This window comes from Schistocerca serialis, chromosome 12 (genome assembly GCF_023864345.2).
Source record: "Schistocerca serialis cubense isolate TAMUIC-IGC-003099 chromosome 12, iqSchSeri2.2, whole genome shotgun sequence".
In the NCBI taxonomy this organism is placed as follows: Eukaryota; Metazoa; Arthropoda; class Insecta; order Orthoptera; family Acrididae; genus Schistocerca; species Schistocerca serialis.
This window is the reverse complement of record NC_064649.1, coordinates 7966270-7983969: the sequence shown is the minus strand read 5'-3', so window position 1 is coordinate 7983969 and position 17700 is coordinate 7966270. Positions and strand designations below refer to the sequence as shown.

The 17700-nt window shown below is 40.7% G+C and overlaps 1 protein-coding gene across 1 annotated transcript in view; it reads left to right on the top strand.

Moving 5' to 3' along the window:
- Positions 1-17700, top strand: part of LOC126428278 (protein AAR2 homolog) — a 119224-nt gene that overhangs the window by 28384 nt on the left and 73140 nt on the right. The window contains exon 2 of the mRNA XM_050090190.1: positions 903-1018. Coding sequence (XP_049946147.1) covers positions 903-1018 — 116 coding nt within the window. The remainder of the gene's footprint in view (positions 1-902; positions 1019-17700) is intronic.

Below are 17700 nucleotides of genomic sequence, written 5' to 3'. Positions count from 1 at the left end.
AGGTTTGACGGAGATCGTTCAGACGCATTAATCCACGACGATTCACGTCAGTGTACTCGAGAACTGGCACGTGTGACGAACTGTGAGCGTTCCACCGTCGTATGACATTTGCATCCACCGGAGAAGATTCAAAATTCAAGTGTACGAGTACGACACGTACTGAGCCAAAATCACAAAAATCAGCTGCTGGCTATACGTGCAGCTCACCAGTTGGCTCGTGAACGACACAGACCGTTCCTATCCGGTATAGTCCCCGGTAACAAGAAATGGTGTTTTTATGCTAAAATAAGGAAAAGAAACGAATGGTCGAGGTCAAACAAAGTGGCAGCTCTCCTTACAAAGACTTGTGGCGTGCACGTTACGTATCTCGTGAAACAGTGACGGTTTGGTGTACTACAGATTACTTCCCCGAGATGTTACCGTCACTGCTGACATTTATTATCGAGAACTGAGAGGTCTTGCAGATCCAATCCAGGAACGGTGACCAGGAAGACTGTGTGAAGCGGTTCTAGTCCACGATAGTGCCTGCTTGCATTCTGCTACACTGACAAAGCACACTTTCCATTCGTTTGGCTGGGAAGTCAGTCCACATCCACCTTACTCACCTGACCTCGTGCCTTCATATTTTTACCTTTTCCCTTCTCTGTCGAAAAATGTTCCAGGAATTTCTTTTCCAGGTGAAAAGGAGCACCGGACGTAGCTCGGCGAGTTCTTCGCCTCGAAACCTCACGATTTCTAGTCGCGGAATCGAAAAGTCCACCATGACGGACTGTCGTAAATAGTGAAGGAGACACTATTATTGATGATGACTTAAGTCTCTGTTATGTCTGTCTGTTGCATTTATTAAATTTATGGGAAACTGCTACAAACTTATGCACCGACCCAGTATTTTCTGCTTGCAGTGCAACTGACCAGCTGGGTGACACGGCACCGCGTTCTGGCTTTATGTACGACTTCAAGACGTCTGAAGTTGTTGTCAGGAGGTGGGACAAGGATGCAGAGGACCTGGACATTAAAGGTCAGCCCCCACGTGATATCTTCTCTCGGTGCTTGTAACACCTAAATATTCCATTTCTAAAATAAAGCGGAGACGAATCCCAGACAGGCACAAAATAAGACTGTTAAACAAGTAAGCTTTCGACCGAAAGACCTTCTTCTGAATGAGACGACGCGCGCGCGCGCCCACACACACACACACACACACACACACACACACACACACACACACGTACGTTCGTGCAAACACAACTCGCACACGTGTGACCACTGTCTCTGATTTGTGTTTGTGTGAATGTCTGCGCGTGTGTTTAGTTCACAGGAAGGCTGTTGGGCAGAAAGCTTACTTGTTTAGCAGTCTTTTTGTTGTGCCTGTCTGCGATTAGACATCTCCATTACACGGTGAGTAGTAATGTGTCCTTTTCATAATATTGTCATTGTTCCATCGTGGATTTTCCGTAGTTTGATTACTGAAATAAAATTAGTATTACTGTGATTTGTTTGCTTACAGTTTATGTGATTTTTCTGTTTGTTCTAGTAGGTGTAAAAAGAAACTCCTGTTGATTTTTCTCGTGTAATGAACAGGTCTTTCAGCTGTGCGTGAAATTGACACTTGTAATCTTCCTCTCAGCTCGGTGCTCCCTCACGTACAAATTGTGGGCGTGTATCCGTTGCTCCATCTGTGCGTGTCATTCGATCCTTCTCTCCACTTCCTCAAAACTCTGTGTTTGTGTGAATTTCCTGATTGCATCTTGATCCTGTAAATTTGATGATTATAATTCCTCAAGATATTTGTTCTGTTTGCTGGTGCCAGTTGGGTCTAGTAATATTATATTCCGAGAATATGTGAATCTGGTGAGTTGACCCATTCCTTCTGCAAGGCCTGCGAGTTGGATCTTCACATGCGCAGTGTAAGTGTGATTCTAGGAATTTGCCTTCAAATTTCTGCATAGGGTTTTGGGTGATGTATTCCATCTCATATGTTTTTTCTCATAATGTTATGTTCTTTTATTTCTCATTGTTCTTATAATTTTAGTATTGGAGAGTAAGTTTCCCTGATACACTAAGTGCTTGTGGCTCAGTCTCTTTCCAGGAAAAGCGTTATTTGTTAATTGGAATGCTCTTTTTATTTTCTGAAAGTTTTGATTACGTGGCCTCCATTTCATTACAATTTTCAGTGATCCAGTCACCTAAGTATCTGAATTCCTTAACACGGAAAACTTTCTCATTGCCAATTTTGAGCTCGTTATTTTCATATCGGTCACAAAATTAGTATTACCATTTTCCCTGCTTTTTCCAGCAATATTTAAAGTTGCTTTCATGTCTCAGTGATACCTTTTCCAAGTAGTGCTATGTCATCTGCAAAGAGTAGACAGTCTAATTGTAGCTAAGGCTTCACTGTATGAAGTGGGAAATGTTCGAACACATCGAGTGTATACTGTGGAGTGGAGGCAGCACATTACCAACAGACACAACCATTTGCAAAATGTGAGACAGTGAAATGGCAATCCCTAGCTTTTGCCTCAAGAAAGAATAATGGGGAACAGAACAGTATTTGTTCCAGAGAATAATGGGACCGTATGCACATCCATCATGTGGAAGCTCACATATTTTAGTTAGTAAAACTTCTATCCATTATGGATGAGGATAACTGAGACTGTGATGAATAAAGGTTTCTTTAAATTACTACAACTAGTCACATTTTGTTTAGCTCTTTAGTTTTTATTATTCCATTACTGGTTTTGAACTGACTAGTAGTTCATCATCTGATGGTACATACAGGGTTATTACAAATGATTGAAGCGATTTCACAGCTCTACAATAACTTTATTATTTGAGATATTTTCACAATGCTTTGCACACACATACACAAACTCAAAAAGTTTTTTTAGGCATTCACAAATGTTCGATATGTCCCCCTTTAGTGATTCGGCAGACATCAAGCCGATAATCAGGTTCCTCCCACACTCGGCGCAGCATGTCCCCGTCAATGAGTTCGAAAGCATCGTTGATTCGAGCTCGCAGTTCTGGCACGTTTCTTGGTAGAGGAGGTTTAAACACTGAATCTTTCACATAACCCCACAGAAAGAAATTGCATGGGGTTAACTCGGGAGAGCGTGGAGGCCATGACATGAATTGCTGATCATGATCTCCACCACAGTTTTCCAATCTCCTGTTGAAAGATGAAGTCGGCGCTGTCGGTCTCCAGTTGTGGCATGAGCCAATTTTCCAACATGTCCAGATACATGTGTCCTGTAACGTTTTTTTCACAGAAGAAAAAGGGGCCGTAAACTTTAAACCGAGAGATTGCACAAAACACGTTAACTTTTGGTGAATTGCGAATTTGCTGCACGAATGCGTGAGGATTCTCTACCGCCCAGATTCGCACATTGTGTCTGTTCACTTCACCATTAAGAAAAAATGTTGCTTCATCACTGAAAACAAGTTTGGCACTGAACGCATCCTCTTCCATGAGCTGTTGCAACCGCGCCGAAAATTCAAAGCGTTTGACTTTGTCATCGGGTGTCAGGGCTTGTAGCAATTGTAAATGGTAAGGCTTCTGCTTTAGCCTTTTCCGTAAGATTTTCCAAACCGTCGGCTGTGGTACGTTTAACTCCCTGCTTGCTTTATTCGTCGACTTCCGCGGGCTACGCGTGAAACTTTCCCGTACGCGTTCAACCGTTTCTTCGCTCGCTGCAGGCCAACCCATTGATTTCCCCTTACAGAGGCATCCAGAAGCTTTACACTGCGCATACCATCGCCGAATGGAGTTAGCAGTTGGTGGATCTTTGTTGAACTTCGTCCTGAAGTGTCGTTGCACTGTTATGACTGACTGTTGTGAGTGCATTTCAAGCACGACATACGCTTTCGCAGCTCCTGTCGCCATTTTGTCTCACTGCGCTCTCGAGCGCTCTGGCGGCAGAAACCTGAAGTGCGGCTTCAGCCGAACAAAACTTTATGAGTTTTTCTACGTATCTGTAGTGTGTCGTGACCATGTGTCAATGAATGGAGCTACAGTGAATTTATGAAATCACTTCAATCATTTGTAATAGCCCTGTACTTATTGCTTGTGTGGTAGATATTACATCTACAGTTTTAGCACTGAAATTTTATCTGACCTTTTATTTATCTTTTGTTTAACTGTCATCGATCAATACTTATGAAAGGAGGTGTGTGTGTGTGTGTGTGTGTGTGTGTGTGTGTGTGTGTGTGTTTTTCTTTTTTTTTTTTTTTCGTCTCAACTATGTAGAGTCATACTCAACAGTATCTGAATGACCTGAACTGCATTTCGCCTAATTCGCATGCAACCCGCAGAATGCAGCTGTCTAACAGGTCCCCTAATCGCTCCTCGGTACAGTCGTTTGACTATTGAAAATGGTTCCAACAAGTCACCACTAGAAAACACTTCTCTGTATTGCAATAACTCAAGGTGTAAAGTAATACCACAATACTACAAATATCGGGGAACCCCTTATCACAGATAAGACTGTCCTTAAGGCTTGTAATCTCACATTTATTACAATAAATGACATACCTGAAATGTTACCACTCTCATTATTACGTCAGATAGGTAATGCACATAGTAAGTTCGTTGTATTCATGATTTCCTCTTCAAAGTAACATACTGTACTTATTATTTAACACAAAATGACATTAAAAAGTTCAGTTATTCATGAGCAGCTAGTTGAGACTATGTATGAACTTCAAATAACATGACGAACTGTCTCGTTCCGCATATGGATTCAAACCCAGATCATGCAGACTAAGCAAAGATTTCGTGACTGACGGGGGCTAAGAGTCATTCCTGACTAGGCATACACAGAGTGATATACCTCAATTTTAGACAGTATCAGTTAGCAAATATCAAGTTCAAATTACATAACGTAAACATGTTTAACGGACGCGAATTCCTACACAGCAACTATTGCCCCTGTTAACGAACTACGAGAGATGTTAAATATTGCTTCTTCACAAGTAACTTACTGGACATGCTGTGAGCTAAAGCTATGTGTTGGATGGGGATTCGAACCCAGAACCTAATCGGATTGTTATCGAAGCACAATCAACTGTGACATATCGGATTTTCTCGGCAAGAGCTAGATGTTTTAACTGAAATGACGAGACGAAACATTTTCTCCTTCCCAGGACTCCAACCCGGCACCTATCGCTGTTATATTCTAGAGAAAATGAATGTTAAATATGGGTTTGTTACACCAGCAGTGACATGTGAGTATGTTTGAACTAGAAATAATATGACGATGAGTTCAGTGCTGACTGGGAATCGAACCCCATACATACCGTTGTTGACTACACACAAAGAGACGTCAGCTGCCGAATTTCCGAATTTTTCTCCACCAGCGGCTCTGCCTAACATCGTGGAACTTACAGTGATCTCGCAAATAGTTCTGTATCTCACTGGGAGTCAAAAACGTCAGATATCGTTAGTGTTGACAACGAATGAAAATACACTAAAAATCAAAATTATTATTTTCCAGCAGCAGATAAGTGTCCTCATGCTAGAGCTTGATAATACGTAATGAAAACTGTAGTGCTGGGCCAGGATTCAAACCCATTCACGCGCAATATGTGGAGATGTTGAGAATCTGCAGTTTTGAACAAACAACAAATTGTAGTCAAGCTGTACTGTCACGAAGGGTTCAAATTCCACGTTAAGGGGGGTCTGAGTTGCATTCCCAGTTCAGAACCAATTTTATCAACATGCAGAAGCTCAAATAAAAGATGGAATAAGTGTCTTGTGACCCTACATAGCGTTTGTTTCGCCACCAGAAATAAATAACTAGTAAAAGATACTGGTGATAGAGTTTCTACATGTCGCCACTCCTGACTTTATTGTGGTTCAACCTAATGTCTAGGTAGAGAAGGAATATCATGTTTAATGTGAATTTCAGACCACAACGCCATTATACCTTCTTCACTTCGCATAGCCAGAAGGGAACAGAATTTCTCTCTCCCTATCAAAAACCATCGGCAGAAGTTGGAATCGAACCCAGACCGTAAGTATATGAACCTATCTCCAGTCAAACAGACAACCAAATCCTCTTCTCTGTGACTCATTTTTCCATCATAACGCCATTGCGCCACACTGGATGAGAATTCTGACACACAGGCTCCCTGTAGTGGTTTGCAGCATGTTCAGTACATTCATTTACTTGGTTGTCTGTATCGCCATGAACTAGCTGCTTCGGCTACCCAGTCTTTACATTCGACTCTGTTTTGTAATTGCCGAAATAAAATCACGTAACTGTCAAATACACAGAACTGCCAACAGTGTAGGATGCAGAAATTTAAATAGGAAGTGTTCCTTTCCACTTGAGCTACTCTATTGCGCTATCTGTTTGTTGAAAACATCGTGCAGTGCACAATAAATGCTGTAACTGTCTGTCTCTCAGAAGTCTAGATTCGGCCATATGCGGTATCTCAAAGCACTGTGGAATGCGGAAGTTCTGGAGGAATTGTTGGTGACTTCTGGAGCTTCTGTAGCTACATGTCAGCTACTAGCGCAACGGTAAGCGTCGCGCACTGTAGATAAGATGTCGCGAGTTCGAGTACATTCACTGCTACAATTTTAAAACGCAATTCTGCTGTCTACTGAAGTTACCAATCTAATGGAACTTTGGACATAATTCCCTTCACTTCTCAACCCAAAATAGTCGCATGTGGAAAAGGGGCTAACTTCTGCGACATTTTATTCTTTTCAGGTTTAATAGGTGACCAGGCAGCACATGCATCTCGAAACTTTTGTATTATGTATAGGGAGAGCGCACGAGGCCAAAATACGTCAGAAAAGTATTTTCTACATTAGCAGTCATGTGGTAGTGGCATTATATTCATCTTCAAACCTTGTTTGACAGCTTTGACTCAGAACAAGTTTTCTACATGCATGTAATCAATAAACTGTGTGTGCATTGTCAGAATGTTACAGATAACATCAGAGAATTCGCATATATCGTTGATGATTAACTTCTCTCTCATGTTTACTGTTGTTTTAACAACACTAAATGAAACCTTACGAAGATTGTGCACTGTATTAAAAGAAATGAAATTAAACTACCCACGATAAGCTTATGACAAAAGTCTGTTTTAATAAAACTGAGTATCTGTATACAAGCTTGCCTTTATCAGCACGAATTAGTAAAATACTACTCACTTAGCTTTTGAATGGGTCTGTATTTAATTGGTATGCTGTGTCATACTCAAGAGTTATGCAAATGTGGCATTTCATAAATAAAGTTATGTGTTCCTAGAAACCCAAAATTTGCTTGTCAGCTGTGGGAAGAGGCATTACCTGTTGTGCGACATTGTAAATTTTTTCACCATTGCAGTGTGAGCCGAAAGTATTTTCTTGCGATTTCGTTATTGATGTTTGATCCTGACTCCTTGTAGCTCTTTCACAGAAGGGATGAAAACATTACAATCAGCGAGACTGGAACAGCGAACCAAAACAGACGCTTTTTCACAGGTCAGCAGGTTACCGCGTAGCTAGCGAAGAGGTATGTGTCTTGGCTTCCTCTTACGAGGCCAATAGTGGCTAGATCTCATAAACCACTATTTAAAGGACGAGATTAGTTGCGATTTCTACGTGCAACGACTTTACTGGGCTGAAAATTTACAATCTTTTATTACACCTCAAGCGATAATAACTCAGATTATTAAGTGGAAATGACTGGAAAAATCAAGTGAACTTTGAGGCTTAATTTCATGCACACCAGGATGTAACTCATCGATCGCAGAGTTACCAAACATATCTTGCCTTGTTGCCAAATCTCAGTTACAGTACCAGCAGGAAGAAGACAAACCGATGTGTTCCTACAGCAGGCAGGGAAGTGACCATAGCTGGTGTCTCAAAGACGCGACTGCCATGGCCTGGAATACGTAATGCGTCTGATTTGCATTTCTGTAACTAGGTTTAGGGGGTGGACCGTAGTTACTCATAATACTCAGAACTGACTGCAAACTAAGAATCATAAATCAGTAACTCTCGTAATTGTTTTTATATTTCTTTCGTAAGTGTACTCAAAACTAAGAAACTCAGTCACACACGTTTTTGTGCCTGGCCGATAGTTGAGAAAAAAAAGATTTTTTTTGTGTGTGTGTGTGTGTGTGTGTGTGTGTGTGTGTGTGTGTGTGTGAGAGAGAGAGAGAGAGAGAGAGAGAGAGAGAGAGAGAGAGAGAGAGAGGGTGGGGGGGGGGGGGAGAGAGAGAGAGAGAGAGAGAGAGAGGAGGGGGCGAGGGGGGGGGAGAGGGAGAGAGAGAGAAATATAAAAAAGAACGAGATGTTGAGAGCAAAAAATTGATGCAAAGAAATTGAATTATGGTAGGTAAAGAAATCTTTCATTCGAACCGCACACCTACCGTCCTTTATCATTCATGAATATAGCTTAAGTATCAATTGCTTACTCGCCAACAGTAAGACATGTGCGTGTTTGACCAGAAATAACGACACCTCTTGCAAATGTTGACAACACATGAACAGACATTATAAGTTCATGTTAATTTTCACTAGCAGGCAGGTGTGCACATGATAGGGGTTGAAATGACATTATGAATATTTTTGTACTGGATCAGGATTTGGACCCACATACTTACCTTTGGAGGAGACCTAGAAAAGATGGCAGTCTTGGGAAAAGGAACGAAATGATTAAACTACACTGTTGCGCGAGATTCAGATCCTCTAAAGAGGAGATACAAATTTGAATCAGTCCAGCACCAAATTTTTCAACGTCTCTAGTTCAATCAAGTACAAGTAAAATAAGAGCCCTGTTCCTTTAAATGGCTATCGGTTCATCAAATAAAATAAAATTTTACTGGCGACAGTATTTCTGTTTACTATGACTTCAGCCTATGTCATTTCTCAATATAAACCGGCTCTGCCCAGTTGGCAATGAAGGAACGTGATGTTTAATGCGGATTCTGGATTATAACGTCGTTCTCTTGAGGTTACCAGAGGTAAAGCAAATCTGTTTGTGCCTCTTAAAAGTAAATGTCTGAACCCATGCATTGCACTTGTGATAGTTCGTTCCACCAGACCATTGTGGCCACATTTCCCGGCCCCAGTTGTATGCTGTAACGGATGATGTGCTTAGCTTACAAAATTAGTCTCGGCAGAAAAAATGAGAGTCTATTAAATGGTTAAGTAGAAGCAAGCTTTTGACGCGAAGATTATGCTATTCTCATGTCAGCAGGTTGTAAAGACTCTTCTAGGCATCATAGCCTCGATGTGAAGCCATTCTGAAATTTTCACTAATTCAGCAAATTTCTTAGTTCGAGAAAATCCACTGTGAAGTGTGAAGTTACCGGATAATTCGACCATCACTGTCATTCTTACTATCATTTTCTTCATACCGCTGCTGGAACGTATGTGCTTGAAGATCGTTTAATGCCTTTTGGTCATTATAGAAATAGTTGCCCAAGAACAGGTTCTTTCCCTGTCTACGGAATCCTTTTCATGTTAATATCAAACATCAGCAATTACTTGTACATTACATTAAAACTAAAGTAATTGATGAAGACGTTACTTGATAACAAAAACGCGCTGCCTTTCTTCATTTACTTGCGCCTAGAAAAACTTCTATCGAGTACTGCCAAACCAAAAGCCAAGGGATCTTACTGCCTTCCGATATACGTCGCTCTCAGTTCTTCCATATGATTTGGTCGACGTGACGTGTTTCAAGTTGTGTATGACAGAGAATGTTTTAGAAAATCAATTGTTTTCCTTTCCAATAAACAGAAAGATTTTCATTCCAAGCTATCCAAGTTCAAAATTTTCGCAATATTAGTTAAAATTTAATATTTGCTTCTATAATGTAGGAAAGTATTTCACAGTTTTACTCTTAGTCACTGACCACAAATTCTAGCTCACAGTGACACCAGTTTAAGTAACCTAATGTAGCGAAGACTGTTTGCCAGTGATCTTTCTCACCGGAAAATACGCAATTCACTCATTGGACTCCCTAAGTACTGCAACAGTAATTTCTGTGTGTATGCAATGCATACGGATTGTAGAATTTAGTGATGCTCTCTCTTCCACTTCTGTGTACAATATGCCTGACCCAAACGGGGGCCGAGTGGTTCTAAGGGCTTCAGTCTGCCTCGGGCATGGATGTGTGTGATGTCCTTAGGTTAGTTAGGTTTAAGTAGTTGTAAGTTCTAGGGGACTGATGACCTCAGATGTTAAGTCCCATAGTGATCTGGGCCATTTGAACCATTTTGAACCTAAACGGGCCCTTTATCATTACAGGCCCTGGGCTGTGCAATATCATACTGACAACAGTAATGTGCTTATACTGACAACCTCACTGTTCGTTTTACCTGATTTTGTAATCATTTGAATAAAACAACATGACCTTCCAGTGGGAGTCATTTTGTCCCATTCACAAACCAGGATTTAGTGCCATTAAGATGATTTCTTGAAACATCGTCGTAGCTGAAGGAATTTAGTTTCTTCTTAAATCGTCTTATGCAGCAACGTTCACAGATGTCTCAAATAGGAAAAGCTCTTTATCCAGGTACGAAGGTTGTAAAACAAAGTTCCCACAGCCTGTGTCAGGTTGATGTTTTCATCTGATAGCACTGTGTAAGTATTTTGTCTAAGAGGTATCACAAGTAGTGTTCCTGTAGCTGTGGGAATCACTGGTTGAAAACGAGTTTAACACCAATGGGTACAGTACAGCTAAATATTCAAAATGATTATTAACTTAAGACTGAGGCGTATTAACAATATTGAAGCGAGACTGTGTATCCTAGTCTTCCTCGAGTGGGCATTGGAAGGCGTTTACGCACACGTATACGATACTATGAATACTTCGAAAGCTGTAGTTAATATTGCCCTCATAAACTAATTTTGTTTTTTAATTCTTCTGGGTCTTCAGTGTGCAATATGTGTTGTAGATACGGTCTCAGACAAAAAAATTGACCGCCGAGTCGTTCACGTAAGGTGGACAATACAGTCGTGCTCCCCTCAGAATCCTACGTCCGGCAATATGCTCGATTTGGCAACATTTTAGACTGCGGCACTTCCCGGGGGAAGTCTTGACTGCAGTCTGAGTAGATCACTCTCGACTACGACCGTAGTCCTGAGGTAAAATGTGAGACTAGCTAATACGACATCTGGCCACCGAAATCACACGTCTACAAAACTTTTAATGCCCCTTTCCTCTCGGTGCTGAAGCTGTGAGTGTAATTCGAGCAAATCTACAATATATTTCACTTTCTGTCACATTGGTAATAACAGTTGGGTTCAAGAGATTTCTTGGCCGACCACCTGCCTCTGAACACTGCATGTGTCTGAGTTCTCTGAGACCGGTTTGCTGCCTTCCGGCAGGGGCTGAGGCACTGCACTGCCTCGCCTTCTGCCGACAATGTCTGCTCCACTCCTCACTCTCGACGGTGTAAAATGCTTTAATGTCGTCGAGTGGTAACCCATAAAACCTGTCTACGATTTGTGTCTCACAGTCGATAGCAACGGAGGCACAAAACCGTTTTTATTTGATGAGTATTTTATTACACTAGTATGCAATACACCAATATGGCACAGAATTAATTTCATTGTTTCTGATCAAACTGTGACAGTGCTCGGCCGGTTACTTACGTTTACTGGTATCAGAGCTACAGCATGAAAACAAAGCGTCACATCCTGTTCTTTATCGTTTCACAGGAGATTCTTCAATAGGCATATAATCTATTTACAGCTATTTTCATCGGGATACGTAATGCAAAAATACACCTTTTAAGTGTGTAATTATTGATAGTCTATTCGTGAGCTTGCTCGCGTTCAGTGGGATGAAACCTATCACAGAAGCAAGCAAAACACAAATATTCCTTGCACCGTGCGCAACACACAAACGAAATCTCGCTGCTCTGACATGTTGTCCAATATATTGCTCGGAAAACGTATCTAATTCGTGTTGCTGAATACAGCTCTATCAGATATCGATTTGGATGCGTACCAAGTGTATAAAAATATATCTTGAAATACACAGAAAGGCACATAGAAGTATTCGACTGAAACATAGCGATGACCGAGATTGTAACTGGGGTCGACAGCATCGTCGTCTGACAGTGCTCGGTCGGTTACTTACGTTTACTGGTATCAGAGCTACAGCATGAAAACACAAAAATGTTAATAACCCAAAGATCATTAACTTTGGAACCCATAGTAAAGTAAGGCAGTACTGTACCCATTGGTGTGATTCTCACAGCTTGTAGCAGGACTTTGAATTTTGCCGCGCTACACTCGTTCCCTCAGATATAAATTATACCGTCGCAGCGGTATGAGCGCTCAACGGCAGAGAAAATACTAAAATTGTAACTTTCTTTTTGTTTTCTATCCGTTTATTGTCTCTCGAGTGTGGAAGCTTAATGCAGACGTTAAAAACTTATTAGTTAGTCTTAATCTGATTTTAATGTGTAGACGTATTGTGGAAGTTGTTATGAAATTCGGAGGATGGAAGTAGCAAAGTAAATTAAATTGCATTCAGTATCGAGAAGATTTTAATTTGTATAAATTAGTGATTCCTGGACGATTGCAAGATTTCGGAGCAGACTTTTCACGCAGAAATGAAGTAGGAGATTATGAAGACCTGGACGCCGCACGAAAGAAGACACGTTAACCTGGTAAAGGATGAACTCCTATCTACACCATTTCCTCCTGTTACTTACGTTTGTTATTCTCTGTCTTTTTTCAAATAATTTTTGTAGTGGACATTGGTTTGACTTTTGCTCAGAAACGCCACAAGGACCACCCCAGCAATGGCCTTTCCAAATCACAAAGTCCGATACCTTTTCTGTAATACGAAGTCCGATTTGCATTTCAGTCTTTCCCTTCTTCACGGTCATTAACGATTTTAAAAACCCCTTTTTATTCACCATTTCTTCCCACATTTTCAACCTTTTCTTTTCTTTTTTATTAACCACTACAAGCTACAGGAACACTACTTGTGATATCTCTTAAACAAAATACAGGGTGATTCAAAAAGAATACCTCAACTTTAGGAATTTAAAACTCTGCAACGACAAAAGGCAGAGGTAAGCACAATCTGTCGGCGAATTAAGGGAGCTATAAAGTTTCATTTAGTTGTCCATTTGTTCGCTTGAGGCGCTGTTGACTAGGCGTCAGCGTCAGTTGATGCTAAGATGGCGACCGCTCAACAGAAAGCTTTTTGTGTTATTGAGTACGGCAGAAGTGAATCGACGACAGTTGTTCAGCGTGCATTTCGAGCGAAGTATGGTGTTAAACCTCCTGATAGGTGGTGTATTAAACGTTGGTATAAACAGTTTACAGAGAATGGGTGTTTGTGCAAAGGGAAAAGTTCTGGACAGCCGAGAACGAGTGATGAAAATGTAGCACGCATCCAGCAAGCATTTGTTCGCAGCCCAGGAAAATCGACTCGCAGAGCTAGCAGAGAGCTGCAAATTCCACAATCAACTGTATGGAGAGTCCTACGAAAAAGGTTAGTTATGAAACCTGAACGTCAACTACCCGAGGAGATGGATCGGCCGCCAGGCAGCCCGTGACAGAGCACTTCATCACTGGCCTCCAAGAAGCCCTGATCTTACCCCCTGCGATTTTTTCTTATGGGGGTATGTTAAGGATATGGTGTTTCGGCCACTTCTCCCAGCCACCATTGATGATTTGAAACGAGAAATAACAGCAGCTATCCAAATTGTTACGCCTGATATGCTACAGAGAGTGTGGAATGAGTTGGAGTATCGGGTTGTTATTGCTCGAGTGTCTGGAGGGGGCCATATTGATCATCTCTGAACTTGTTTTTGAGTGAAAAAAAAACCTTTTTAAATACTCTCTGTAATGATGTATAACAGAAGGTTATATTATGTTTCTTTCATTAAATACACATTTTTAAAATTGTGGTATTCTTTTTGAATCACCCTGTACTTACGCAGTGCTGTCAGATGAAAAGATCAACCTGACACAAGCTGTGGGAAGTTTGTCTCACAACCTTCGTACCTGGATAAAGAGCTTCTCCTATTTGAGACATCTGTGAACGTTGCTGCATAAGACGATTTAAGAAGAGACTAAATTCCTTCAGCTACGACGATGTTTCAAGAAATCATCTTAATGGCACTAAATCCTGGCTTGTGAATGGGACGAAATGTCTCCCACTGGAAGGTCATGTTGTTTTATTTAAATGATTACAAAATAAGGTAAAACGAACAGTGAGGTTGTCAGTATAAGCACATTACTATTGTCAGTATGATGTTGCACTGCCCAGGCCCTGTAATGATGAAGGGCCCGTTTAGGTTCAAAATGGTTCAAATGGCCCAGATCACTATGGGACTTAACAACTGAGGTCATCAGTCCCCTAGAACTTAGAACTACTTAAACCTAACTAACCTAAGGACATCACACACATCCATGCCCGAGGCAGACTGAAGCGCTTAGAACCGCTCAGCCCCCGTTTGGGTCAGGCATATTGTACACAGAAGTGGAAGAGAGAGCACCACTAAATTCTACAATCCGTATGCATTGCATACACACAGAAATTACTGTTGCAGTACTTAGGGAGTCCAATGAGTGAATTGCGTATTTTCCGGTGAGAAAGATCACTGGCAAACAGTCTTCGCTACATTAGGTTACTTAAACTGGTGTCACTGGGAGCTAGAATTTGTGGTCAGTGACTAAATGTAAAACTGTGAAATACTTTCCTACATTATAGAAGCGAATATTAAATTTGAACTAATATTGTGAGAATTTTGAACTTGGATAGCTTAGAATGAAAATCTTTCTGTTTATTGCAAAGGAAAACAATTGATTTTCTAAAACAGGCCACGTCAACCAAATCATATGGAAGAACTGACAGTGACGTATATCAGAAGGCAGTAATCCCTTGGCCTTTGGTTTGGCAGTATTCGATAGAAGTTTCTAGGTGCAAGTAAATGAAGAAAGGCAGCACGTTTTGTTATCAAGTAACGTCTTCATCAATTACTTTAGTTTTAATGTAATGTACGAGTAATTGTTTATGTTTGATATTAACATGAAAAGGATTCCGTAGACAGGGAAAGAACCTGTTCTTGGGCAACTATTTCTATAATGGCCAAAAGGCATTAAATGATCTTCAAGCACATACGTTCCAGCAGCGGTATGAAGAAAATGATAGTAACAATTGCTGACAAGAAAATTTTGGGTTTCTAGGAATACATAACTTTATTTATGAAATGCCACATTTGCATACCTCTTGAGTACGACACAGCATACCGATTAAACACAGACCCAATCGAAAGCTAAGTGAGTAGTAGTTTACTAATTCGTGCCGATAAAGGCACGCTTGTATACAGATACTCAGTTTTATTAAAACAGACTTTTGTCGTAAGCTTATCGTGGGTAGTTTAATTTCATTTCTTTTAATACAGTGCACAATCTTCGTAAGGTTTCACTTAGTGTTGTTAAAACAACAGTAAACATGAGATAGAAGTTCATCATCAACGATATATGCGAATTCTCTGATGTTATCTGTAACATTCTGACAATGCACACGCAGTTTATTGATTACATGCATGTAGAAAACGTGTTCTGAGTCAAAGCTGTCAAACAAGGTTTGAAGAAGAATATAATGCCACTACCATACGACAGCTAATGTAGAAAATACTTTTCTGACGTATTTTGGCCTGGTGCGCTCTCCCTATACATAATACAAAAGTTTCGAGATGCATGTGCTGCCTGGTCGCCTATTAAACCTGAAAAGAACGAAATGTCGCAGAAGTTGGCCCTTTTTCCACATGCGACTCTTTTGGGTTGAGAAGTGAAGGGAATTATGTTCAAAGTTCCATTAGATTGATAACTTCAGCAGACAGCAGAATTGCGTTTTAAAAATGGAGCAGTGAATGTACTCGAACTCGCGACGTCTTATCTACAGTGCGCGACGCTTACCGTTACGCTACTGGCTGACACGTAGCTACAGAAGCTCCAGAAGTCAGTAACAATTCCTGCAGAAATTCTTCCGCATTCCACAGTGCTGTGAGATACCGCGTACGGCCGAATCTAGACTTCTCAGAGACAGACAGTTACAGCATTTCTTTTGCACTGTGCGACATTCTCAACAAACAGATAGCGCAATAGAGCAGCTCACACTGTTGGCAGTTCTGTATAGGTGGCAGTTACGTAATTTATTTCAGTGATTACAAAATAAGAGTCGAATGTAAGCACTGGGTAGCCGAGGCAGCTAGTTCATGGTGATACGGTCAACCAAGTAAATGAATGTACTGAACATGCTGCAAACCACTACAGGGAGCCTGTGTGTCAGAATTCTCATCCAGTGTGGCGCAACGGCGTTATAATATAAAAATGAATCACGGAGTGGAGGATTTGGTGGTCTGTTGGACTGGAGATAGGTTAATATACTTGTGGTCTGGGTTCGATTCCAACTTCTGCCGATGGTTTTTTGTAAGTGAGAGACAAATTCTATTCTCTTCTGGCTACGGCAAGTGAAGAAGGTGTAATGGCGTTGCGGTCTGAAATTCACATTAAACATGATATTCCTTCTCTACCTAGACATTAGGTTGAACCACAATAAAGTCAGAAGTGGCGACATGTAGAAACTCTATCACCAGTATCTTATACTAGTTATTTATTTCTAGTGACGAAACAAACGCTATGTAGGGTCACAGGACACTTATTCCATCTTTTATTTGAGCTTCTGTATGTCGATAAAATTGATTCTGAACTGGGAATGCAACTCAGCCGCCCTTAACGCGGAATTTGATCCCTTCATAACAGTACAGCTCGACTACAATTTGTTGTTTGTTCAAAACTGCAGATTCCTCAACACCTCTACATATTGCGCGTGAGTGGGTTCGAATCCTGTCCCAGCACTAAAGTTCATTATGTATTATCAAGCTCTAGTATGAGAACATGTATCTGCTTGTGGATAATAATTTTGATTTTTAGTGTATTCTCATACGTTGTCAACACTAACGATATCTGACGTTTTTGACTCCCAGTAAGGCACAGAACTATTTGAGAGATCACTGTATAAGTTCAAGGATATTAACCTGAGCTGCTGGTGGAGAAAAATTCGGTAGCTGACGTCTCTTTGTGTGTAGTCAACAAAGATATGTGTGGGGGGGTCGATTTCCAGTTCAGTACTGAACTCTTCGTCATATTATTTCTAGTTCAAACATGCTCACATGCCGCTGCTGGTGCAACAAACCCATATTTGACGTTCGTTTGGTCTAGAATATTACAGCGATAGGTGCCGTGTTGGAGTCCTGGGAAGGAAAAAATGTTTCGTCTCGTCATTTCAGTTAAAACATCTAGCTACTGCCGAGAAAACACATAACGAACAGTTTTGAAGACACGGACAAGCATACATTATCAGTATCACTTTATGCGTTTGGCCGTTTACTAGTCGATAGTTATGAATATTACATTATTTGTGATAATAAAAATTAGTAGACTGCCAAATAACATTGTAAATTTAATAAAAGTTCATCCGATTGCACGTATTTGCCCATTATATCAATTGTAATATAAATAATAAAGAAAATGACTGTGTTAGGGAAAGAAAAGACGACGAACGGAACTCGATCCAGCGGCTTGAACGACAACTTCTTAAAAAAAAAATGTTCTGTATTATTCGTTGAATTTATTAAGGGCGGACGTCCGATGATACCCGTTCAGTTTGTTCGATGGTCCGTTCGCTCAGTTCTTTTATTAGAAAGGAAAGCTAA